At 46.6% G+C, this 24,940-nt stretch overlaps 1 protein-coding gene across 1 annotated transcript in view; it reads right to left on the reverse strand.

Annotated features, from left to right (window-relative positions):
• Positions 1-24,940, reverse strand: part of TGM4 (transglutaminase 4) — an 88,937-nt gene that overhangs the window by 58,560 nt on the left and 5,437 nt on the right. The window contains exon 2 of the mRNA XM_033933792.1: positions 11,558-11,742. Within this exon, the coding sequence (XP_033789683.1) occupies positions 11,558-11,735 (178 nt within the window). The 5' untranslated portion in view covers positions 11,736-11,742. The remainder of the gene's footprint in view (positions 1-11,557; positions 11,743-24,940) is intronic.

Consider the following 24,940-nt stretch of genomic DNA (forward strand, 5'->3'; position numbering starts at 1 on the left):
TGTTACAAAACACACCGGGACATACAGCCCTCAATTGTGAATAAATGGGTAAATCAGCACTGTAGCAAAGTAGTCCAGGATTCAGCGTGGAACACAGCAAAAAAAGAGAACAACTTAGCTGCTTAGGCATCCAGGATCTCTCAGTCCTTCACCTCCTGGGCCCTGCAGCCACTGAACCCGACGGGGAACCCTCCGTTTCGCTCTGGTTGCTGCGTCAGGGGTTTCAACTTCACTGCTTCACATACGCTCAATACAGACCCACCAAGCTCTTCAGGCTCTCACACCACTTCACAGATCAATACCGGTGCTAAGACATTCCACAGCCTCCAGCTAGAAATAGCACACAAGCTCCATCTCCAGACACGATCCACCAATCACAGGCATTCAAACATCAAAGAAGGCCAACCACTCAATCCGGGTATTCAGTCCCACAGGATGAACAGATTGCAGAGTGAAAATCCATTTTTGCTCTTTCTGCCAGAGTAAACGCCTCCAATTCCCCCGGCGAGCAGGGTAAGCAATGTGTTCAATTACTGTGCAATGTAGTGCCCCAAATTCATGATTAGCTTCCAAACAGTGTGTCATCAATGGCTCCTCCAACCTCCGAGTGTGCAGACAGGACCTGTGCTCAATTATTCTGGTCTTGAATTGACGATAAGTGTGTCCCACATAGATCATAGAACAGGGACACACTATAATATAAACCACACCCTCTGTTCTACATGAAGTGGCACTTCGTAGTTTATAAACTTTACCAGTCTAAGGGTGCACAAACCTATCAGACTCAATGGCAGACAGACTAACAATACTTTTAAAAAATTTTATTATATATATATTGTATATTATTTTATTATTGTATATTTTATTATATAAATATTGAAGCAATATATGCAATATCAGAGTGAGTAAAAATTGCAAAGCATAGCAAAAAACCATACCAATCAGAATACCATTCATACATGAAGCTATACCAAGAAAGAAGAGTGGAAAAAACCCACAATTCATTTAAAAGAAAACCAAGAGGTACCAAACCTTCTCCCTACCCAACCGCAAAACAGTCAATATGGTCAACCTAATTGCTATACAAACTCTTCATCCAAGATAGACTTCTCCAACTGAGATACATGCACTTCTTTTCTTGAAACTTAATTAACACCTGCACAGAAACCTCAAATATAAAGAGACCCACCCAAGGCAAGTGTTTTAGGTTTTAACTGCAAAAGGCTTTATGCCTTAATTGTATGGCCTTAGTCATGTCAGGAAACATCTGCAACTTTTGTCCACAAAAAGGAATTCCTTCTTCTGAAAATATGTCCTAAAAACAGACAAAGGATACCAGGAGAGTGGCACAATAGGTGATTTCGTCCTGTGAAAGTTTCTAAGAATTTAGTAAAATCCATATCTAAATTGGACATTAACACTTGATAAATCACAACCTCTATACCAGGGCTGCCCAAGTCCGGTCCTCGAGATCTACTGGCAGGCCAGGTTTTCAGGATATCCACAATGAATATGCATGAGAGAGATTTGCCTGCACTGCCTTCTTCGTATGCAAATCTCTCTCTCATGCATATTCATTGTGGATATCCTGAAAACCTGGTCTGCCAGTAGATCTCGAAGACCGGACTTGGGCAGTGGTTAAAACTACAGCCTCAGCACCCTGGGGTTGTGGGTTCAAACCCACACTGCTCCTTGTGACCCTGGGCAAGTTACTTAATCCCTCCATTGCCCCAGGTACATTAGACAGATTGTAAGCCTGCCGAGACAGACAGGGAAAAATGCTTGAGTATCTAAATAAACTCATGTAAACCGTTCTGAGCTCTCCTGGGAGAACAGTATTGAATGAATAAATATATAAATAACATTAGTAGTCACATAATATATATTGGGAAAAGGAATCTGAACTGAATTAGATATGGACAACACTTCTCTTAAATACTTCCTAAACAAAATCTCAGGAGACAGTAAATAAATATGAATACCAAGATTTCTAGATTTTCAATGATTTTCTAAAGCAGGGATTCTTAACCTGTGGTCCATGGACCCCTAGGGGGTCCATTGATAAGTTTCACGGGGTCTATGAGGGTCAGATAAAAATTAACATTTATATTCACTATACAGCCCAGTACTGTTGATTTTTCTCATAGATAGCGAGTGAGTAGATGTGGTAGTAGCAATGGTAGTAGAAAACGTAATAGTAGTAGATCTGTTTTAATTTGCAGGGGTCCCTACTATGCAATCTCTATATTAGACCTGTCCTAGACATAACCCGCAAATACAGATTCTCTCCTTCGAGGATGACATCCAACTATATCTACCGCTAGAAGAAAACCGGGATGCCCAAATCACAAAACTTCTAATCTGCCTCTTGGAAATCAAAAACTGGATGCCCGTCAACAAATTGCAACTAAACGCCTCCAAAATGGAACTCCTTTGGATTTGCAAAGAATACTGCAACTGTGTCTGTCCCTCACTCCACTGGGACTTAACTACCATAACTACAAAAGACCACGTACGCAGCCTAGGAATATCCTTGACTCCAACCTATCTCTCTCAGGTGGTATCTTTCTCATTTTACTACCTGTGACAACTCCAAAAAATAAGGAACTACTTTTCAGAGTCTGACTTCACCCAACTACTCTATACCTTAGTACTCTCCCACATGGATTACTGTAATGCGCTATTCAACAATCTCACAGCGAAGAATGTACAAAGTCTCCAGCATGTACAAAATGCGGCAATCAGCCTTCTAAAACAAACCTCCACGCCTGTGACTCTGTCTCCCAGACTCCATTGGGGGTATTAGCTGCTCGTAGCCAAACACTGTGTTTAAATCCTTGCACGACATGGCGCCGGGCTATGTGATGATCAAGCTCCCTCCGTACGTGCCGAGCAGGTCCCTTTGCTCCCAGGATGAAATATGCCTCAAAACACCCGCTGGTCGTACCCTTCAACTGCAATCCGGCAAATGACGTTCCTGCTCCCAGTTGATACCGAACCACTGAAATCTACTGCCCCCGCAGATCAGGTCCTTTGAAGGACTCCTCAACTTTAGAAAAACAATAAAAATAGACCTCTTCACCTAACTCCCCTGTCCATGACCAAAGGATTACAAAGAAATATACATTGGTACTAGATCCTTGTATGTATCACATTAGGATAAAAATTTGATTAAAAAAATCTTGCACTGTTAACTATAGCAAATATAACCTATATATACTGGTATTAGATCTTCAGTATGTGTCTAGTTAGGATAAAAACTTGTATTGTAAAATTTGTACTGAATCTATGCAGCATACTCTCCCCATCCTATTCACTACCTGCAAAACATCTAATAAAGGCACATCTTTTTAAAATATCTTGCATAGTTTCAATAGTAGTCACAGGAATTTCAACCATCTTAGGTATTAAAACCCTTTGAGCCAGTTCTGATAGAGAACTAGCAGAAACTGGTTAATAGTCACAAACAACCTTCAATACAACCACCACTGTGAAACTTCTGCAGGTGTATTCAAAGAAGCTATTGGTAGGGATGGCATAAAGTTACCCCTGAACTCAAATGGTCTCCCATCTTGATAGGTGAACCAGTGTACATCCCAGCATGCCTACTATCTTTTATAACTACATGTCTATCTTAGGACCCTGAGTGGCTGCTTTCATTGCACTAACAGTTTAACTTTCATCTTGCCTATCAAAAAGAAAGAGGATAGATAGCAAAACTCTTCTAATCTTCTATAAACAATTAAAGATAACTCCATAGTGGCTCCAAAGGTGTGGGATGCCACAGAATCAGATTCGCTCTTATACCAGGATCCAGCACCAGATGATAACAGTAATGCAGATACCAACTAGAAAGGAACATTCTCACACCAGGATACCAGCGGCAATGATTAGATGGTAAACAGCCTCTTTTCCACCTTCCTGTTTTCTCCACTGGCACTACAAAACCATCTTCACTCTTATACCAGCACAGGTATAAGATGACTTCAGAACAGGTTCTAACTCACACCAAGACTCCAGTAGTATTAGGCAGATAATAATTTCTTCTCTACTGGCAGGCAACTTCCTTTCTTCCTCAGTGTTGATCATTGGGTCTGTGAGGAGTTACGATTGTAATTTGGGATACTGAGCATTTATATCATTGGCTAATTTGTTTGATGTGATTTATTTTATTTTATTTCATTTGATTTTAGGTTTCATTTTTATTTTATTTTGTGGTTTTATTATTTAAGAGTACTGTTTTGCGGTATCACATCGAACGACATACAAGATACTTTTACTTGCCTTCAAAATTAAACTCACCCACTCCCCAGCCTTTTTAGATAAATAACTTATCCCCTATGCCAACCCGTGGGCCTTAATATCTACTAACCAGAATGTACTGACTATTCCCCCAATTAAGCAGCTCTTCTATACTCGCAATACCATATTTTCCACTACAGCCCCTGCACTCTGGAACGCTCTCCCATCTGATATTTGACTTGAATAATCCCTTAGTAAATTTAAGAGCAAACTTAAAACATTCTTATTACGGGATGCATATCAAATATGAAATAAGATCATATCTCCTGCCAACTCTAATTAAGATCAATGATGAAAGAGAACCGCTTTTAAGAAGCGACTCCTCCTCCCAGAGTCAAATTCAAATGCTCTTGCCTGGCTTTTAAGATTATTCACGGCATCCTTCCTTCCCTAATCCCACTTTCTTTCAACTCCTCGTGCCCTGACTCCACCAGGACTGCCCATAAATTAAAACTATCCTTCCCCTCCCTACATGGTATTCTCCACGCAGGTAAACTGGGAAAATCACTTCTTTTCAAAATCACAGGTCTCTGGAATGACCTTACTATCCCGCTGCGGAACCTGAGCTCCCTCCATTTATTCCGCAAGCAACTAAAAACCTGGCTCTTCTCTAACATGTAATTTATTTTCCCTTACTTTTCCACTTGATTTATAAACTTATGTAAACCTTTTCCTACCCTTTCTCATTTTTAAGTTCTTGTAAACCGTGCCGAGCTCTACTTCCGTGGAGATGATGCGGTATATAAACTTAAGGTTTAGTTTAGTTTAGTCCCTTGTTGTTTTCCCTTCCCCCTCTTACCTTCCTCTTAAATTTTATTTTTACTTCGATGTATTTTACATAGCCCCAACCCCAGTACCTCACGTACCAAATTTGTCTATGTCTCATCAGTCACTTATGTTATATTTATAAAATGACCCCTTTTCTTTTAAAATTGTACTTTAATTTTAGTATTGTAAACTAATCAGAAATTTGGATAATCCATCTTGGTTTCAGCTGGAATGTAAATTTAGAAACAAATACTGGCACCACAGAATCATTTTTGCTCTTATACCAGGGCCCAGCACCAGAAGATGACAAACGCAGGACCCATTTGAAAAGAAATGTTCTCACACTAGGACAACAGCAGCCATAAGAATATAAGAATTGCCTTGCTGGGACAGACAGTAGGTCCATCAAGCCCAGTATCCTGTTTCCAACAGTGGTCAACCCAGGTCCCAAGTACCTAGCTAGATCCCAAGTAGTAAAACAGCAGATAGCAAATTGTTTCTTCTCTACTGGCAGGCCGCTTCCTCTCTTCTCCCGACAGGCTAAAAAATTTTAAGCGAACTTAAACTAAAAAAGGAATTTGGCTAAGAATGAAGAAGAAAAATGAACCAGGAAAAATATTTTGAGAGTGAAGCAATGATAAAATATCAACAGAACAGCTAATAATACTCAGAGTAAGGAATTTTAGAAGATGGACAAAATATTCATCTATATCAGCCCTTTACTTGCAGTGAGTTACCGTCAAATAGCACAGTTACTTACCGTAACGGGTGTTATCCAGGGACAGCAGGCAGATATTCTTAACGCATGGGTGACGTCACCGACAGAGCCCCCGGTACGGACCTTTTTTACTAGAAAGTTCTAGTTGGCCGCACCGCGTGTGCGCGAGTGCCTTCCCGCCCGACGGAGGAGTGCGTGGTCCCCAGTTAGGATAAGCCAGCTAAGAAGCCAACCCGGGGAGGAGGGTGGGACGTAAGAATATCTGCCTGCTGTCCCTGGATAACACCTGTTACGGTAAGTAACTGTGCTTTATCCCAGGACAAGCAGGCAGCATATTCTTAACGCATGGGTGACCTCCAAGCTAACATAGAGGGAGGAGGGATGGTTGGCCATTAGGAAAATAAATTTTGTAACACAGATTGGCTGAAGTGCCCATCCCGTCTGGAGAAGGCATCCAGACAGTAGTGAGTAGTGAATGTGTGAACTGAGGACCAAGTGGCCGCCTTGCAGATTTCCTCGATGGGCGTGGAACGGAGGAAAGCCACAGAAGCAGCCATAGCTCGGACTCTGTGGGCCGTGACAGCACCTTCCAGTGAGAGACCGGCCCGAGCATAACAGAACGCAATACAGGCAGCAAGCCAATTGGAAAGCGTCCGTTTGGAGACAGGGCGACCTAGACGGTTAGGGTCGAAGGACAAAAAGAGCTGAGGAGATGAGCAGTGAGCCCTGGTACGGTCAAGGTAGTAGGCAAGGGCACGCTTACAATCCAGCGTGTGCAGCGCCTGTTCCCCAGGATGAGAATGGGGTTTAGGGAAAAAGACGGGCAACACAATGGACTGGTTGAGGTGAAAAGCTGAGACCACCTTTGGAAGGAATTTGGGATGGGTACGCAGGACCACCTTGTCATGGTGAAAAACAGTGAATGGTGGATCGGCGACCAGTGCATGCAGCTCACTAACCCTCCTGGCAGAGGTGATGGCAATTAGGAAAAGCACCTTCCAGGTAAGAAATTTGAGCGAAGTTGTGGCAAGAGGCTCAAACGGAGGTTTCATGAGTGCTGATAAAACCACATTCAGGTCCCAGACGACAGGAGGAGGCTTCAGAGGCGGTTTGACATTGAAGAGACCTCTCATGAACCGGGAAACCAGTGGATGAGCCGTGAGAGGTTTTCCGAGGATAGGCTCGTGAAACGCAGTGATGGCACTGAGGTGGACTCTGATGGAGGTAGATTTGAGGCCAGCATTGGACAGCGAGAGCAAATATTCCAGTACAGTTTCCACCGCTAAAGAGGTGGGATCGTGATGATGCCGTAAACACCAAGAGGAGAACCTGGTCCACTTCTGATGGTAACATTGGAGGGTGGCCGGTTTCCTGGAGGCGTCCAAAATGAGACGGACAGGTTGAGATAGATTCTCAGGAGAGGTCAGCCCGAGAGAAACCAAGCTGTCAGGTGGAGCGAAGACAGATTGGGATGTAGTAGAGATTGATGCTGCTGTGTAAGCAGAGTAGGAAACACAGGAAGAGGAATGGGCTCCCTGGAGCTGAGTTGGAGCAGGAGGGAGAACCAGTGTTGTCGAGGCCACCGAGGAGCGATGAGAATCATGGTGGCTCTGTCCCTGCGGAGTTTGGATAACGTCCGTAACATCAGAGGAAGTGGAGGGAAGGCATAAAGGAACCGATCTCTCCAGTCGAGCAGGAATGCATCAGGGGCCAGACGATGAGGAGAGAAGAGTCTGGAACAGAATTGGGGCAGCTGATGGTTGTGAGGTGCTGCAAAGAGGTCCACCTGCGGAGTGCCCCAGCGAGCAAAGATGGAGTGGAGTGTTGGAGGGTCCAGCGTCCACTCGTGAGGTTGAAGGATGCGGCTGAGATTGTCAGCCAGGGAATTCAGTTCGCCTTGGATATAGACAGCCTTGAGGAAGAGATTGCGGGCCGTGGCCCAGGTCCAGATGCGTAGAGCCTCCAAACAAAGGAGGCGAGATCCGGTGCCGCCTTGCTTGTTTATGTAGTACATGGCGACTTGATTGTCTGTGCACAGGAGAAGAACCTGAGGGCAGAGAAGATGCTGGAAAGCCTTGAGGGCGTAGAACATGGCTCTGAGTTCCAGGAAATTGATGTGATGTTGACGCTCCTGTGGGGTCCAAAGTCCCTGGGTGCGTAGATCTCCTAGGTGAGCTCCCCACGCATAGGGGGAGGCATCCATGGTGATGATCATGGAGTGAGGGGGTAGATGAAAGAGCAGACCCCTGGAAAGATTTGAGGAGTTCAACCACCATTGGAGAGATTGCTGAAGAGATGATGTCACAGAGATGGGATGAGAAAGAAGATCCGTAGTCTGTGACCATTGGTTGGCGAGAGTCCATTGAGGTGTTCTGAGGTGGAGACGTGCTAGAGGGAGGACATGTACTGTCGAGGCCATGTGACCCAGGAGGACCATCATCTGTCGGGCAGGAATGGAGGGATGCCTGAGGACCTGACGACAGAGATGGAGCAGGGTCCGCTGACGATCGGAGGGGAGAAAAGCCCTCATTAGTGTGGTGTCCAGAACTGCTCCGATGAATTGAAGGCGCTGGGTGGGAAGCAGATGCGACTTGGGGTAGTTGATCTCGAACCCCAGGAGGTGGAGTAGAGAGATGGTGTGATGAGTAGCTTATAGCACAAGTTGAGACGTAGGTGCTTTCACCAACCAATCGTCCAAGTAGGGGAACACTTGGAGATTGTGAGACCTGAGGAAGGCCGCTACTACGATAAGGCACTTGGTGAATACCCTGGGTGATGAAGCGAGGCCAAAGGGTAGCACTTTGTACTGATAGTGGCGGTGTTGTACCTGGAACCGCAGGTAGCGGCGTGAATTCGGATTGATTGGGATGTGAGTGTAGGCCTCCTTGAGGTCCAGGGAACATAGCCAGTCGTGTTGAGAAAGAAGAGGATAAAGCGTGGCAAGGGAGAGCATTCTGAATTTCTCCTTGACGAGATACTTGTTGAGGTCCCTGAGATCGAGAATGGGACGGAGGTCTCCCGTCTTTTTGGGTACCAGGAAGTAGCGGGAGTAGAATCCCTGACCCCTTTGTTCCGGAGGTACTTCTTCGATGGCATTGAGAAGAAGGAGGGATTGAACCTCCCTCAGGAGGAGGGGGGTTTGGGAGGAGTGAGAAGCAGACTCTACGGGAGGGTTGTCTGGTGGAAGAGTCTGGAAGTTGAGAGAGTAGCCGTGGTGGATGATGTTGAGGACCCACTGGTCTGATGTGATGACCTCCCAACGGCTGAAGAATATGAGGAGACGACCTCCGATTGGTTGTGGAAGAGGTAGCGAAGGTGGAAGACTGGCTATGCCCTGGAGAGAAGAGTCAAAAGGGCTGAGAAGGTTTAGCAGGAGGAAGAGGCTTGTTGGGTTGATTGGACTGAGAACGAGCCTGTGCCTGGTGTTGGTGTTGCCGGGGCCGCCGAGATTGTTGAGAAGGCGGATTGAGTGGCCTGGCTGAGAACCTACGCTGGTAGGAGGATTGAGGCCTGAAAGGACGGGCAGGCGGAACCTTCTTCTTGGGTTTAATCAGGGTGTCCCATCTGGTTTCATCTGCAGAGAGTTTCTGGGTGGTGGAATCCAGGGACTCTCCGAAAAGTTCGTCCCCAAGACAGGGGGCGTTGGCCAGACGATCCTGGTGGTTAATGTCCAAATCTGAGACTCTCAGCCAGGCCAGGCGGCGCATGGCCACGGCCATGGCAGAGGCACGGGAGGTGAGCTCGAATGAATCATAGATAGAGCGGACCATAAATTTTCGTAACTGAAGGAGACCAGAGATGTGTTGCTGAAAAAGTGGAACCTTTCTCTCCGGGAGATATTTTTGGAGGGCGGACAGCTGTTGAACCAAGTGTTTCATGTAAAATGAAAAATGGAAGGAATAATTGTTCGCCCTGTTGGCCAGCATGGCATTCTGATAGAGCCTCTTGCCAAACTTGTCCATGGTTTTACCCTCTCTGCCAGGAGGGGTGGAGGCATAGACACTAGAGCCCTGAGTCTTCTTTAAGGTGGATTCAACAAGAAGGGACTCATGGGGCAATTGGGACTTATCGAACCCAGGAATTGGAATGACTCGATAGAGGTTATCCAGCTTGCGGGGGGCCCCAGGTACTGTAAGGGGGTTCTCCCAATTCTTGTAAAAGGTCTCCCGTAGGATGTCGTGTACGGGTAGCTTAAGAAACTCCTTAGGAGGTTGTTCAAAATCCAAAGCCTCCAGGAAGGCTTGAGATTTTTTGGAGTCTGATTCCAGAGGGAGGGATAAAGCTGCAGACATCTCCCTGAGGAACTTTGAGAAGGAGGATTGCTCAGGTTTGGAGGTGGCATCGGGTGCTGAGGGATCCTCATCAGATGAGGAGAGATCCTCCTCGGTACCGGGGGGGGACTCTTCCCATAAGTCTGGGTCCCGGACCTCTGGGTGTGCATGCCGAGACACCGGGGTGGAAGGTGCGGTATGGTGAGTCTTGGATAAAGACTTCCCAGAGCGCACCGAAGCGGTACCGGGAGAAGAGGACCGGCGTCGATCCCGGTCCCGGGAAGAATGGTGCCCTGCCCGGTCCCGAGGTGGATCCGTAGTGGTATGGGAGTGAACCACAGGATGGGCATGAAGTTGCTCAGCCGAAAGAATCGGCATGGAGGTGTTAATTGGTACCGATGGGGTGGATACCGGTGGCTCGGTATGGGGCTCGGGCCGGTCTGGTACCGGAAGGAGCGGTGCCAGGATAGTAGGTAACAGGTGCTGGAGTTGACGCTGCAGCTGTTCCTGTAGTTGAACTTGGAGGATGGCCACAATACGGTCATCCAGGGGTGGCACCGGAACCGCTTTCTTTTGCTTCGGTTCCTTAGGTGCCGCTCCACGCCCCGGCGATGAGGAGGCCGATGACGAGGCACTCACCGAAATCGGGGCGGAGCGCTTTCGGGGTCGGCGCGAGGCCGGCAAGGTCGGTGTCGCTACTGTGGCTGGTGGACGCTCGAGGGAAGAGGGAGGCTTCTTAGCCGGCTTACCTGGCGCCAGTGGCGCCGATGCGGGGTCGGGTGGCGTCGAAGTAGACGGTGCCGATTTTGCTGGTACCGCTGTCGATGCCGAGGAGTCCATCGTCGACCCGGTGCCGAACAAAAGGTTTTGTTGGATTTGCCGATTTTTAAGCGTCCGCTTTTTAAGAGTGGCACAGTGGGTGCAGGAGTCCGCCCGATGCTCCGGACCCAAACACTGCAAACACCAATTGTGTGGGTCAGTGAGGGAGATCGGGCGTGCACATCGCTGGCACTTCTTAAAACCGGCTTGCGGGGGCATGAAGGGGAAAACAGCCTCCGCAAAATCGAACCCCGAGGCCTGTATAATGGCAACAGGCCCCGCCAGGGCAAAGTTGAAAAAAAGGGTAAAAAAATCGAAGTTTTTTTTTGAAATTAAAGCAAAAAGAAACCCGAAGGTAAAAAGAAAGAAAAAGTACAAAAATTCGCGAGCGGGAAGGCAAAAAGTGAGTTCAACGGCCGTTGAAAAAACACACGCGTCTTCTTCGCTCCGCGGAAACGAAGAAACTGGGGACCACGCACTCCTCCGTCGGGTGGGAAGGCACTCGCGCACGCGCGGTGCGGCCAACTAGAACTTTCTAGTAAAAAAGGTCCGTACCGGGGGCTCCGTCGGTGACGTCACCCATACGTTAAGAATATGCTGCCTGCTTGTCCTGGGATAAAAAAAGTATCACCCACAACTTGTTTGTGAAGTCATTTCGGAAAATATCAGAGTTTCTTACCAAGACCGAACTGCAAAGTCAGAGTTTCATTATCTTTCAGCTCCCTTGACAAATTAAGCTTTATAATAAACTCCTGTCCTCTTCTAACAATCAGACTTGTGTGAGCATATCCTGTTGTATGATGTAGTGGAGCATTCTCTTGTTTAAGAAAGTCAACTTCAGCAACTTCCAAAGCCATTTGAACTCTGAGGGAAAAGAGAAACAATGTTAGCCTGGAATCCTTGACTTCCCCTCCTCCTCATTTTTGGATCTCCAGTTGGCTCAATGTGAACCTCTTGCAGGCTCTTACCCAGGAGTATTAATGCAGAAGGTTGAAACTGAAGCCTCAAAGGGTCTTAATTCACTACCTTGAATTTTTTGCTTCCAGGTCCCCACCATGTCTCATAGTTGGCCTTGTTGTTCAGGATTTAGTCCTCTACCAGAACATCAGGATTTCATTCTTCCTCTGGCAAGTTTGACCAGCTTTTATCAAACCAAGAATCAGATTACTGTTCCTTAAAATTTGCGACGGCCACAATTAATGTAACATAGTAACATAGTAGATAACAGCAGATAAAGACCCGAATGGTCCATCCAGTCTGCCCAACCTGATTCAATTTAAATTTTTTAATTTTTTCTTCTTAGCTATTTCTGGGCAAGAATCCAAAGCTTTACCCTGTACTGTGCTTGGGTTCCAACTGCCGAAATCTCTGTTAAGACTTACTCCAGCCCATCTACACCCTCCCAGCCATTGAAGCCCTCCCCAGCCCACCCTCTACCATACGGACATATACAGACACAGACCGTGCAAGTCTGCCCAGTACTGGCCTTAGTTCAATATTTAATATTATTTTCTGATTCTAAATCCTTGTGTGGGTTACCAATTGGTCAGGTTTTCTAAGATAACCCTCATGAATGTGCATGAGCTAAATCTTCAGGCACCACCCACAATGAATGTGAATCTGTCCGTATGCAGAACGAAGGATATGGGAAGGGACAGGGACAGAGAAGAGGTGCTGGCCTTAGAGGTAACATAGGAACAGGGACAGGAGAAGAGGGCAGATGCTAGAATTTGATGGTTGGTGGGCAGGTGGAGGGAGGGAGCAGAGAAAGAGACTGGACCAGGGGAGTGTGTGTGTGGAGGGGGGGGGGGGGGTTGGGGGGCAGATTCTGAACCAACAAAGGGAGGGTGAGAGAGATGTCAGACCACAGAAGGTAGGGGAGAAGCTAGACATATGGAAGGACACAGAAGGGAACATAGGGACAGGGACATAGCGAAGCAACACTGGACACAAGGGGAAGGTTTGGGACATAGAAAATAGCTAGTGAACATGGGAGGAAGATAGGGACAAGGACACAGATGGGTAACACTGGACAGGATGGATAGGGACACATAGGAAAGATAAATGCTGCACATAGAGAGATGTTGTTAAAAGAAGAGGAGACCTTGAAGAAAAGCAGAAGAGAGACACTAGGACCAAAGCAATGTTCAAACTACCTTGGGAGCAATGCTGTCAAAAGAGGCCCATCTTAATTTTCCTATCCAGGACTCATTCACTCCTAGTTATGCCACTAGAGAGTGCTGAGTGGCTTGCTATGCTTTCAACCTCCTAGCTCTTCCTGACCCCACAAATTCTACAATTTACTTAAGGTAACCTGTCCTGATGCTCTAGTCAAGCAAGAGTTATACCTACCTACCTACATACATAAATAAAGAGGAACATTTCCCAAAGCCATGCACCCAGGAAAATTACTGCCTATCCTTGTAAGTAAAAATACATACTGAAGGATCTTCAAGTTTGGTGCAAAATTTTTGTTAGTTTAAAAATAAAATCATGCTGAGAATAAGTGGTAGTAAAGTGAAAAAGAGGGCCAGCCCATCACTGTAAGTTTAGTAAGTGTGGCGGGGAGGGAGCACTGACCTCTGGGACATCAAAATCTGCCATGACCACTATTTACACCAGTTCTGTCCACTCATGCAGCTTATTTCTTCAGCTTTAAGCCATTAGGTGCAGGAAGACACAATTGTAGGATGATGGTGATGGTGGTAGTTGTGGCAGCAATATCAGCTCCGAAAGGATAGGGATGCAGATTTCACTTTCAGAAACCTTGTTTCTGTCTTTGGTAAGGTGTGCTAAAGAGGTATTGTAAAATCAGTAGTAAATGTTGCACTTTTTCCAGTTACTGCATTGCCTACTATTGGTTAAAAAAATTGTGACCAGAAGAAACCTCTGTCGTCATTGGTGGGACACTACTTTCCTTCCTGGGTTTCAGACATACTTCTTGGAGAAAGTATTAACTCAGCTCATAATATGGGCTTTTTGCAGTGTCGTGTGATGGTGGTGAGCTCTAGATATAAGCATGCATACAAGGATTTCAGATTTGAGAGAAGGAAGAGGTGGTTTTAGTGGTTATTTGCAAACGCAGATTGCCATGCCTTTGTCTTGTATGTTTAACCTTTCTGTCTCTCAGCCTTAAGTCTTCTATTTGTCTTAATGAGTTCAAGCTATTGTGTGAAAAGTGTTTGATAGTCCTGTTAGTTTGTTCATGAGTTCACATTTGTTTTTAGATCATGAAAAGAGTAGGTGTGTATAACAGGTGTAAATATGGAGTGTGCCAGAATGGGGTGTGAATCCAGTACAGAAGCATGCCAGGTGAGTGAATGGTGAGATAGAAACAATGAAGAATGTGGTAGGTGAGTCAGTGGCAGCAGCTTGGGCAAAGAAAAGAACAGGTGGAGGAGTATTTCAGTGAAGAGGAGAGAAAGTAAGGAATGAAGAGAGTGGGGGCATGAAGATAAGGGCACAGGAGTCAGTTGAGGAAAAGGGGTTGGGTAGGAGAAAAGGAGACAAAGAACAGGTTGGGTCAGGGAAAAAGGAATACACTTCTCCCTCTGTATTCGCAGGGGTTAGGTGCAGAGCCGGCCCGCGAATAAGGAAAAATCGCAAATAAGTTTTTGGGCCAGCTCTGACCCACCTCTGCCTCCCTCCTGCTTCCCCAGACCTTATCTGGTGGTCTAGTGGTGACACGGGGCAGGAGCGATCTTCATACTCTCCTGCCCTCAAGACTACAATGGGAATTCAGGGCAGCCATTTTGATGATAGCTCTGCACGGGGCAGGCACATAGGAAGATCGCTCCTTCCCTGTGTCACCGCTAGACTACCAGGTAAGGTCTGAGGAGGTTCGGGCAGCCTGCAAATAGATGAAAATTAGAAAAAACTTAGAAGAAAAAAATTGCGAATAATCGAATTCGCGAATAGGAAAACCTTGAATAGTGAGGGAGAGCTGTACACAACAGTGGACTGCAGGAAGGGTTGAATGGGTGATGGCCAGCAGCACACAGCAGAAGCTACAGCATATGCAAAGGGGGAAATCTTAAAAGGAGCCTAAAAGTAGGCACCTCTAACACAATGGCTGGTGTAAATCCTTGTGCCTAACTGCTGCTAAGTTAAGTGCAAAACACCATTTAAAAGCACACTTAAAACAAATTTCAAGGTGCTTACAGGCGCCTAAAACAGCAGCACCGGAATTACACCTGAAAGGACACATTTGAAAGGATAAGTTTTCTGTCTTTGTCTATGCTGGAAGTAATCAAACGCAGAATGTTCGTGTTTACTCTGATGGTTTGGGAAAAGGTCATTTAATCTTGTTAAAGAAGTTATCTGTTTGAGACAATAGAGGTTCGACCCCCCCCCCCTGCCATGTACCGGTTGAGAGTGATAAGGGAAGCTTTTAACACCTTTTGATTTAAACAATGAAGTACATATCCTGCTCACTCACCCACCCCCCTTTTCTAGTGTTGATTACTTCTTTGAAGCCTATGTATCCTGTCACCAGATATGGTTTGTACTTACTTCATCTGCTAATACCACTAACCCATGTTAAAAAAGTATAAAAGCTGGATGTACTAATAAAAGATTAGGCAATCTCTTTAGAACACTGTCTACGTATCTTTTCTCTCTAAGGAGAATGCCTCCGGATATCTGTACCCAGATGACAGGGTGTTTGCAGGGCAGTTTCGGGACCAAGAAACGGACCTTGTTCGTTTCAATACCTACAGAGGCATTTTGTGGTGCCTAATACCACTGTAGGCATGGCTGCCATAAGTGGCGTTAGGTATCATAAAGCACCTCCGTAGGCATGAGTCACACAAAAGGTTAGCACTGGAAATGTAGGCTTTGAAAACCCTGGCCTACATTACCAGTGCCTACCTTTCCTGAAGGTGCAATTCTATAAATGGCACCATCATGTGACTGACTTTTAAGGTGGCTGACAACAATGGTGCCGTTTATAAAATCTGGGCCTAAGTGCATACATGTTAGGCACCCCCGCCCATACCCCTCTCATGTCTAAATCCCATAGCATTTGAACATTAATGAATTACACACTAAAGGACTCTTAATAAAAAAAAATAAAAACATCTAAAAACCCGCCTAAATCGGTACTTGGACGATCAAAAAGATAGGTCATCCAAGTGCCAACAATCATAATGGGTTTTAGACATATCTAATAACAGCTTAGGCCTTTTCAGTGCTGCTGTATGCCTAGAGTAAAAAGGGGCATTTTTGAAGGAATGGTTAGGGTGGGAGGTTGGTGGGATATGGGCCGAGTGTTCCCTCTAAGGTGAGCGCATGAGCATCGCTTACTATTTTCAGTGGCGTCACTCATGCTTCTTCTGGTGTCGCTCACTCGAGCGGAGGTGAGAGGAAGCGGCGGCGGTCTGCCCTGCTCGCCTAAGATGCAGCAGCGGCGGCTCCTTTCATGATCCCCGCAATCAGTGGCGTACTAAGTGGGGGGGGGGGGCGAACCGCCCCTTGTTCTCATTGGTGTAACGCCGGCCCTGCAGCTCCGGACTTCCCCACACCTGCCCCCCCCCTTCGGATCGCTATTATTTTAAATGTTATAGCCGCGGGGCTGTAGCCATCAGTGGAGACGTCTAACCTCGGCCTGCCCCGGAACTCTTACTGCAACAGTGACTTCCTGTTCCTGCCTAGACGGGCGGCTGCTGCAGGAAGAGTTCCGGGGCAGGCCGAGGTTAGACGTCTCCACTGATGGATACAGCCCCACGGCTATAACATTTAAAATAATAGCGATCCGGGGGGGGGGGGGGGGGGAGAAGGGGCGGGGAAGTCCGGAGCTGCAGGGCCGGCGTTAGAGGGAGTAAGAGTTGATGGTGCCGCAGGGTCCCGCGGGGGGAGGGAGGAAGGAAGAAGAGGAACCGAAGCATGGCAATTTTGGGTGAGCAGGTGTGGGGAAGTCCAGAGCTGCAGGGGCGAGTGTTGCGGTACCCAGCTGGAGGGAGAAGGAAGATGAGGGAGGGAATGAAAGGAGATGCAAGAGCTTGGAGGGAGGGAAGGAGACTAAGGGAAAAGGAAGGGGGAGATGTGAGAGCATGGAGGGGGAGGGAAAGATGGAAGAAAAGGAAAGGAGAGAGATGCCAGAGAATCAGGGAAGGGAAGATACCAGACTATGGGGTGCGAAGGAAAGAAAGGAGAAGAGAGAGATGCCAGAGCATAGGGGATGCGGTGGTGACAGAGAGAAAAAAATGGAGAGGTGGCAGAGCTGGCTGGCTTTGGGGGTGGGCAAAATCTGGAAGGCAGTGGGGGGACATAAGAAGGAGGCACTGGGGGCACTATGGACACGGGAAGGAGGCACTATGGACACGGGAAGGAGGCACTGGGGGCACTAAGGACATGGGAAGGAAGGAGGGAGGGAATAGAAAGGGACAATTGTTGGGCCTGAGTGCAGAAAGAAAGAAAGGATACACAGTCAATTAATAGATGTCCCCTTTTGATGAAAAAAATAAATGGTCACGTTACCACTGACTTACTTTCTCTTCAGCAGAGTCAGCATCCGCGCTGAGGTGCAGGAAGGTCCCGCGATGACTCGTCTGCTGGCTCTGCTCTGGAAGAAGTAAGTTACGTCGGAGGGGGTGGACCCGGCAGACGCAGTCATTGCGGGACTTTGCCGCAACTCCCTGTGTCTGCCGGGTCCACCCCCTCCAACGTAACTTACTTCTTCCAGAGCAGAGCCAGCAGACGAGTCATCGCGGGCCCTTCCAGCATGCGGCTGCTGAGTCCGCTCTAGAGCAAGTACGTCAGAGTGGGGTGGATTGGCAGCAGGCAGCTACAATCATCGCGGGACCTTGCTGCATGAAGGGAGAGAAAGGAGCAGGACTGCTGGAATGGAAGAGTGGTGGAGGGAAAGAAAGGGGGCAGGGTGGTATGGAAGGGTGGTGCTGATGGAATTGATGTACAGAGAAAGGGGAGAGACATAAGGGGGAAGGATATTGGAGGGAAAGAAAGGGGGAAGATGCTGATTGAAGAGGGGTGGATGGAGGGAGAAAGGGCAGACATTGGATGGTAGTGGGGAGCCTATGCTGGATGGAAGTGCAGATGGGAGAGATAAGGGAGCAAATGCCAGAAGGAAATGGAAGGAGAGAAAGAGGGGAGCAGATGCTGGATGGAAGTGGACAGAGAGAGGAGAAGGTACTAGATGGAAGGGTTGGAGAAAGAGGGTACATGATGGAAGGAGGTGATAAATAAAAGGAGGACACATGATGGGGAGAAAAGGATTGAGTTAGGGAAACACTGGAGGGGTGAGGGAAAGAGGTGGCAAGCTTTAGGTAGACAGTAAAAAAGGACATTGATGAGAGGGTAGTTAGAACATAATCTAGACAGATGCAGAAAATAAATTGAAAAGGGAAATGAGGGAAAAAAGGGAAAGGGATTGCAGAGGAGAGGTGTGGGAGAGGGAAGGAGAGGAGAGAGATGCCAGACCAATGGGGGTGAAAGGAGAGATGGAAGGGGGAGGCATACAGTTTCTGGAAGGGGCATAGAAGGAGAGAAGATGCCATATAGGGGAAGAGAGACGGCAGACAGTGGATGGAAGGAAGAGAGTTACAAGAAGATGAGGAAAGCAGAAACCACAGAAGACAAAGGTAGAAAAAAATTTCTATTTATTTATTGCTATAGGAGACATGTGTCACTGTTTCTGTGAAGCATTGTATGCAGAGTCCAGCTTTTTGCTAGTTCAATTTAACCTTTGTCTATGTATTTTTATTTTATCCCCCCTTTTACAAAACTGTGAAGCGTTTTTTAGCACCAGCCGTGGTGGTAGCAGCTCTGATGCTCAGAATTCTATGAGCATCAGAGCTGTTACCTCCGTAGCTAAAATCCACACTACAGTTTTGTAAAAGAGGGAGGGGTTAGTTTGTGATTACATATTCCATACTAGGCGAAGGTGTGTTCTGTGTGTTCGAAAGACATAGTTTTCTGTTAGGATTGACGGTGTAGGATTGATCTGTGCTGGTCTGGCTTGTTTAGTTTTACAATGGGTGTATTGATGTACTGTTTACTGCAATATGTAAGATGCTGCCTTTTCCTAGGTACTCATGTGTGACGTGTGGCTTGTTACTAAAAATCATGTTTTTCGTACAGATGGGGGGAGGGGGTGCCAAAAAATGATGGGCCCCGGGTATTACATATGCTAGGTACGCCACTGCATTATGTAAAGATACCAGAAAGCTGGCGAAGCAAAAACTTTAAGTAAATTGTTATTCTTCTAAGTTTTGAGTATTTAACCCTCCCACAATCTCATGGGCACTCGTTTCAAGTTTATTGAGATTTTGATTTAAACGCAATATCAAATATTTTCAATGTGTATAACAAAAATAAATTTTGGGAAATAAATAAAACCATTTGAACAATAAACATACAAACATATCCATAGATGATTAAAAATACATAAGGAGTACAAGGATAAACTACATTTGTTTAAAAATGCGTCCTCCATGCCTGCTCATAAATTTGTGGAATATGTAACTTGTCGCTCATGCATATTTTTTTTTGCACACACCTCATCAATCCTTAGAGGGAACATTGGGGCCGACCTAGACTTAGTTGTTCTGCCAGCTTGCCTGTGTTTGGGGCAGGCAGGTGAAGTCGGGCAGAGGAGGGAGAGAGGAGAAAATCCACCGAAGAAGGCACGAGGGAGCAGAGAGAAGGCAAAGGGTGAGGGGCTGAGGTGAGAGGTAGCTCCGCCCACTCCCTGACATCACCCGAAGCAGACTTGAAGCTCCCCCTTAAAAGGGGAGGAGCCAACAGCACGCAGCAAAGGCGCTCTCCTTAGCGAGAGCGCCTTTGCGAAGGGCCTCAAGAAGGGCCAAGTCACTACACCCAAGGACACCAGGGAAGGACAGCAACCAGGCAGAGAGGGGTAGAGAGAGAAAACACCAGCAGCAGGCAGTGAGAGAGAGAGAGAGAGAGAGAGGACACCAGCAGCAGGCAAAGAGAGAGGACACCAGCAGCAGGCAGAGAGAGAGAGAGAGAACGACAATGGAAGCAGAGGGAAACCAGAAGATGAGCTTTCCAGTGTTCTGCACAGCCTGTCATATGTATGACTACCTCCCCTCGGGGAGACAGTCATATGTATGCGGTCGGTGCCAGGAGCTGGAAAGCTTGAAGGAAGTAAAGCGACTAGAGGACAAGATACAGGAGCTAGGACTTCACACTACAGAGGACCCAAGCAGGACAGCTATAGACTTCATGAATGAGAGACACATTGAGGAGGAGGTCAGGGAACTCGATAAATTCATTGAGGAAGCCTACAGGAGGAGAGTGGAAGAAAACGAACTTCAGATGAATGATGAAGTTACACCAACATGGAAGGGAGAACAAGCAGCAGATGACCTCATAGAAGACACCCACAGAGGAACATCGCACGAGGGGGAGAAAATGGCTAGTCAATGCCCAGGAGAGGAAGCAGTGAAGCACACCGTGGACATTGACCCTAGACCGAAGCGAAACCTAAAGAAGGGAAAGTCAATGGAGACTCGTTCCTGAGGCATGTGGACAGCCACATAGCAGGAGGGAGAGAGGATCGACTGGTGACCTGCCTCCCAGGAGCGCGAACTAAGGACATCGTGGACAAAATTGGAAAGATCCTGGAAGGAGCGGAGACGGAAGAGACCACAGTAATGATCCACTCGGGACGAATGATGTCAGCAGGAGAGACTATAGAAGAAGCACGCTGATAGAACAGTTCAAGATTCTGGGAAGGAAGCTGAAGATGAGGATCCAGAAGATAGCGTTCTCAGAGATCCTACCAGTACCGAGGGCAGATGTGAAAAGGCAGGAGGAACTACAATCAATAAATGCGTGGATGAGGAGATGGTGTGAGGAAGAAGGGTTCCACTTCGTGAGGAACTGGACAATGTTCTGGGGCAAGAGCAAGCTCTACAAGAGAGATGGACTGCATCTGAGCGCAGCGGAAACAAGACTTCTAGCAAACAACGTCAGGAGAGGAATAGAACAGGCTTTAAACTAAGAAGGGGAAAGCCGACAGTCGACCAAGCGTCGACGATTCAGAAGAAGGTATCCCATGAAGATACCGAGGGGAGAAAAGGCTGGGAAGAAACAATGGACAAATTACAGGAGTCGACTAACCCAGAAGAGGAGGTTAGAAGGAATGTAACAAAAGAGAAGAAACTAAAGACCGAAGCACTGGGAAAGGAAATGAAGACAAGAAAATACCAGGATCTAAATTGCATATATACTAATGCAAGGAGCCTAAGAAACAAAATGGGGGAATTAGAAGACATGGCCAATGCAGAGTTCATAGACATAATTGGAGTCTCTGAAACGTGGTGGAATGAAGAAAACAAATGGGATACAGCACTGCCGGGGTACAAACTCTATCGACAGGACAGGTCAGGACAGAAAGGAGGTGGAATAGCCCTATACATAAAAGAAAGCATACAATCGACAAAAATGGACACAGCAGAGACGACCAACAAGCTGGAATCGCTATGGGTTAAAATACCGGGAAGGAAAGGGCCTGAAATAAAGATGGGCCTATACTATCGTCCACCCGGGCAAACCAGAGATATCGATGAAGAAATGGAAGCCGAGATGAAGCGAGAATGCAAAAGCGGTAACACGGTTATTATGGGAGACTTCAACTACCCCGGGATAGACTGGAGTCTTGGAAGCTCAAAATGCGCTAGGGAAACAGAATTCCTGGAGGCTATACAAAATTGTTTCATGGAGCAGCTTGTTAGAGAACCAACGAGAGGAAATGCCACTCTGGATCTAATCCTAAATGGGTTAAGGGGACCTGCAAAGGAAGTAGAGGTAGTGGGACCGTTGGGAAACAGCGATCATAACATGATCAAGTTCAAGGTTGAGGTAAGAATACCGAAAGGAAAGAGAACCATAACGACAACAGGAAAGGAAACTAAGAAGCAATGAGGGAAATGGTAAGGAAGAAACTTAGAACACTTCAAAAAAAATGGCAAACGGTAGAACATGCCTGGTCTTTTCTCAAGAACACGGTGAGCAAGGCGCAAAATCTGTATATCCCCAGATTCAGAAAGGGGTGAAAAAAGAGTCGAACAAAAGACCCGGCGTGGATAACTAAAATAGTGAAGGAAGCAATAGGCAATAAGAAAAACTCATTCAGGAAATGGAAAAAGGACAAAATTGAGGGGAACTGGAAAGAGCACAGGAAGTATCAAAAAGAATGTCACCGAGTGGTTCGAAAAACCAAAAGAGAGTATGAAGAGAGGCTAGCTGGGAAGCACAAAATTTCAAACCGTTCTTTAGATATGTTAAAGGGAAGCAACCAGCTAGGGAGGAGGTGGGACAGCTGGACGACGGAGACAGGAAGGGAGTGGTGAAGGAGGAGAAAGAAGTGGCAGAAAGACTTAACATGTTCTTTTCATCTGTATTTACAAACGAAGACACGTCCAACATACCGGAACCTGAGCAATTCTTTAATGGAAATCAAGCAGAAAAATTAACATCCATGGAAGTGAGCCTTGAAGATGTACGCAGGTAGATAGAAAAACTAAAAACTGACAAATCCCCGGGTCCAGACGGAATCCATCCAAGGGTTCTGAAGGAATTAAAGGAGGAGATAGCGGAACTACTGCAGCAAATTTGCAATCTATCCCTGAAAACAGGCATGATCCCAGAGGACTGGAAGATAGCCCATCTTTAAAAAGGGATCAAGAGGTGACCCGGGAAACTACAGACCGGTGAGTCTTACCTCGGTTCCGGGGAAAATGGCGGAAGCACTGATAAAAGAAAACATCGATGAACATTTTGAAAGAAACAAACTTCTGATAACCAGCCAACATGGTTTCTGCAAGGGGAGATCGTGCCTAACTAACTTATTGCACTTCTTTGAAGGAATTAACAAACGGATGGACAAAGGAGACCCCATAGACATTATATATCTAGATTTCCAAAAAGCCTTTGACAAGGTGCCCCATGAACGCCTACTCCAGAAACTGAAGAACCATGGGGTGGAAGGAGACGTACAGATGGATCAGAAACTAGTTGGCGGGTAGGAAACAGAGAGTAGGAGTGAAGGGCTACTACTCGGACTGGAGGAGGGTCCCGAGTGGGGTCCTGCAGGGCTTGGTGCTCGGGCCGCTGCTATTTAATATATTCATAAATGATCTAGAAACAGGGACGAAGTGTGAGATACCAAACTATTTAGTGGAGCTCGGACTAAAGATGACTGCGAAGAATTGCAAAGGGACTTCAACAAACTAGGGGAATGGGTGACGAGATGGCAGATGAAGTTCAACGTTGAGAAATGTAAAGTATTACATGTGGGAAACAAACCCGAGATACAACTATACGATGGGAGGGGTGTTATTAAATGAGAGTACCCAAGAAAGGGACTTGGGGGTAATGGTGGACATGACAATGAAGCTGACGGCACAGTGCACAGCGGCCGCTAAGAAGGCAAACAGAATGCTAGGCATAATCAAGAAGGGCATTACAACCAGAACAAAAGAATATCCTGCCATTATATTGGGCGATGGTGCATCCGCATCTGGAGGACTGCGTCCAGTATTGGTCGCCGTATCTTAAGAAGGACATGGCATTACTCGAGAGAGTTCAGAGGAGAGCGACGCGTCTGATAAAGGGGATGGAAAACCTTTCATATGCTGAGAGATTGGAGAAACTGGGTCTCTTTTCCCTGGAGAAGAGGAGACTTAAGAGGGGATATGATAGAGACTTACAAGATCATGAAAGGCATAGAGAGTAGAGAGGGACAGATTCTTTAAACTTCAGAAAAGTTGAAAGGGGACAGATTCAAAACGAATGCTAGGAAGTTCTTCTTTACCCAACGTGTGGTGGACACCTGGAATGCGCTTCCAGAGAGCGTAATAGGGCAGAGTATGGTACTGGGGTTCAAGAAAGGATTGGACAATTTCCTGCTGGAAAAGGGGATAGAGGGGTATAGATAGAGGATTACTGCACAGGCCCTGGACCTGTTGGGCCGCTGCGTGAGCGGACTGCTGGGCACGATGGACCTCAGGTCTGACCCAGCAGAGGCATTGCTTATGTTCTTATGAGATTGCCTAGATGGAATTTATACATAGTGATTTAGGTGATCTAAAAACAGGTCTAAATGCCCCAAAGGTATCCAAAGTGACCAGATAACCACTGCAGACACAAAGTACAGACACCTCCCCCCCACACACAATCATAAAAATCAGAATAAAAACATACATACCTGCCTGCAGAACATTAGCACCTGGCATAGGAAAGCCTAGTATAGCTGCACAGAGGTGGCTTAAGTAGTTGCGGGGGGGGGGGGGAGCAGGCCCCAGGCCCCAGGCCCATAAGCCACTCTAACCACTGCATTCATGGTGAAATATGTGCACTCACCAAAATATCCCAAACCCCATTGTACTGCTATATAGGTGCCACCAGCAGCCATAAGGGCTGTTGGGGTAGTAGACAGGTGGGGATAGTAGGTTTTGCGGGTGCTTGGGAGGCTCCTATGACCTATAAGGCAGTTGTGGTGAGATGTTTATGTGGCACCCTTTTTGTGAAGGTCACAACAGTGCCCTGTAAGGTGCTCCACTACTCTGTTGCCATGTCTGGGTGGCCAGTCATCACTTTGCTGGCCCCTCCCACATCCAAAAGGTCTTGTTCTAGGCATTTTTGACTTGGAGAATTTTTGGATGAGAATGGGGTATAAAGGTAGATGACTTAGCAGTCTGGACGATCAAACGGCTGGACGTATAAGTAGATGATCTTAAAAAAAATATTTTGGATGTATTTTTCGAGAATGGACTTTGGACATTTCCAACTTTGGGTGACTAGCGACTTAAGCCCAAAACGGATTTAAGACTTATTTTTTTAGAACATTTTCACCTACCCTCCTCTCAATGGTACCCGACGTAAGAAACTTTATGACAACCTACTAGGGACACAGGCAGCTAATATTGACTCCGATATCTCAAAATTACTGATCGAAATTACAGACATAAAAGAGTTCCGAAAAGAAATAAAAACACTACTGTTCAAAAAATATCTCCCATCAATATAAACCGCCATCTAATGAGTTCCCAACCAATTCCTTGGGAATAGAATCTCT

The sequence above is a fragment of the Geotrypetes seraphini genome, chromosome 2 (genome assembly GCF_902459505.1).
Source record: "Geotrypetes seraphini chromosome 2, aGeoSer1.1, whole genome shotgun sequence".
NCBI classification, from domain to species: domain Eukaryota; kingdom Metazoa; phylum Chordata; class Amphibia; order Gymnophiona; family Dermophiidae; genus Geotrypetes; species Geotrypetes seraphini.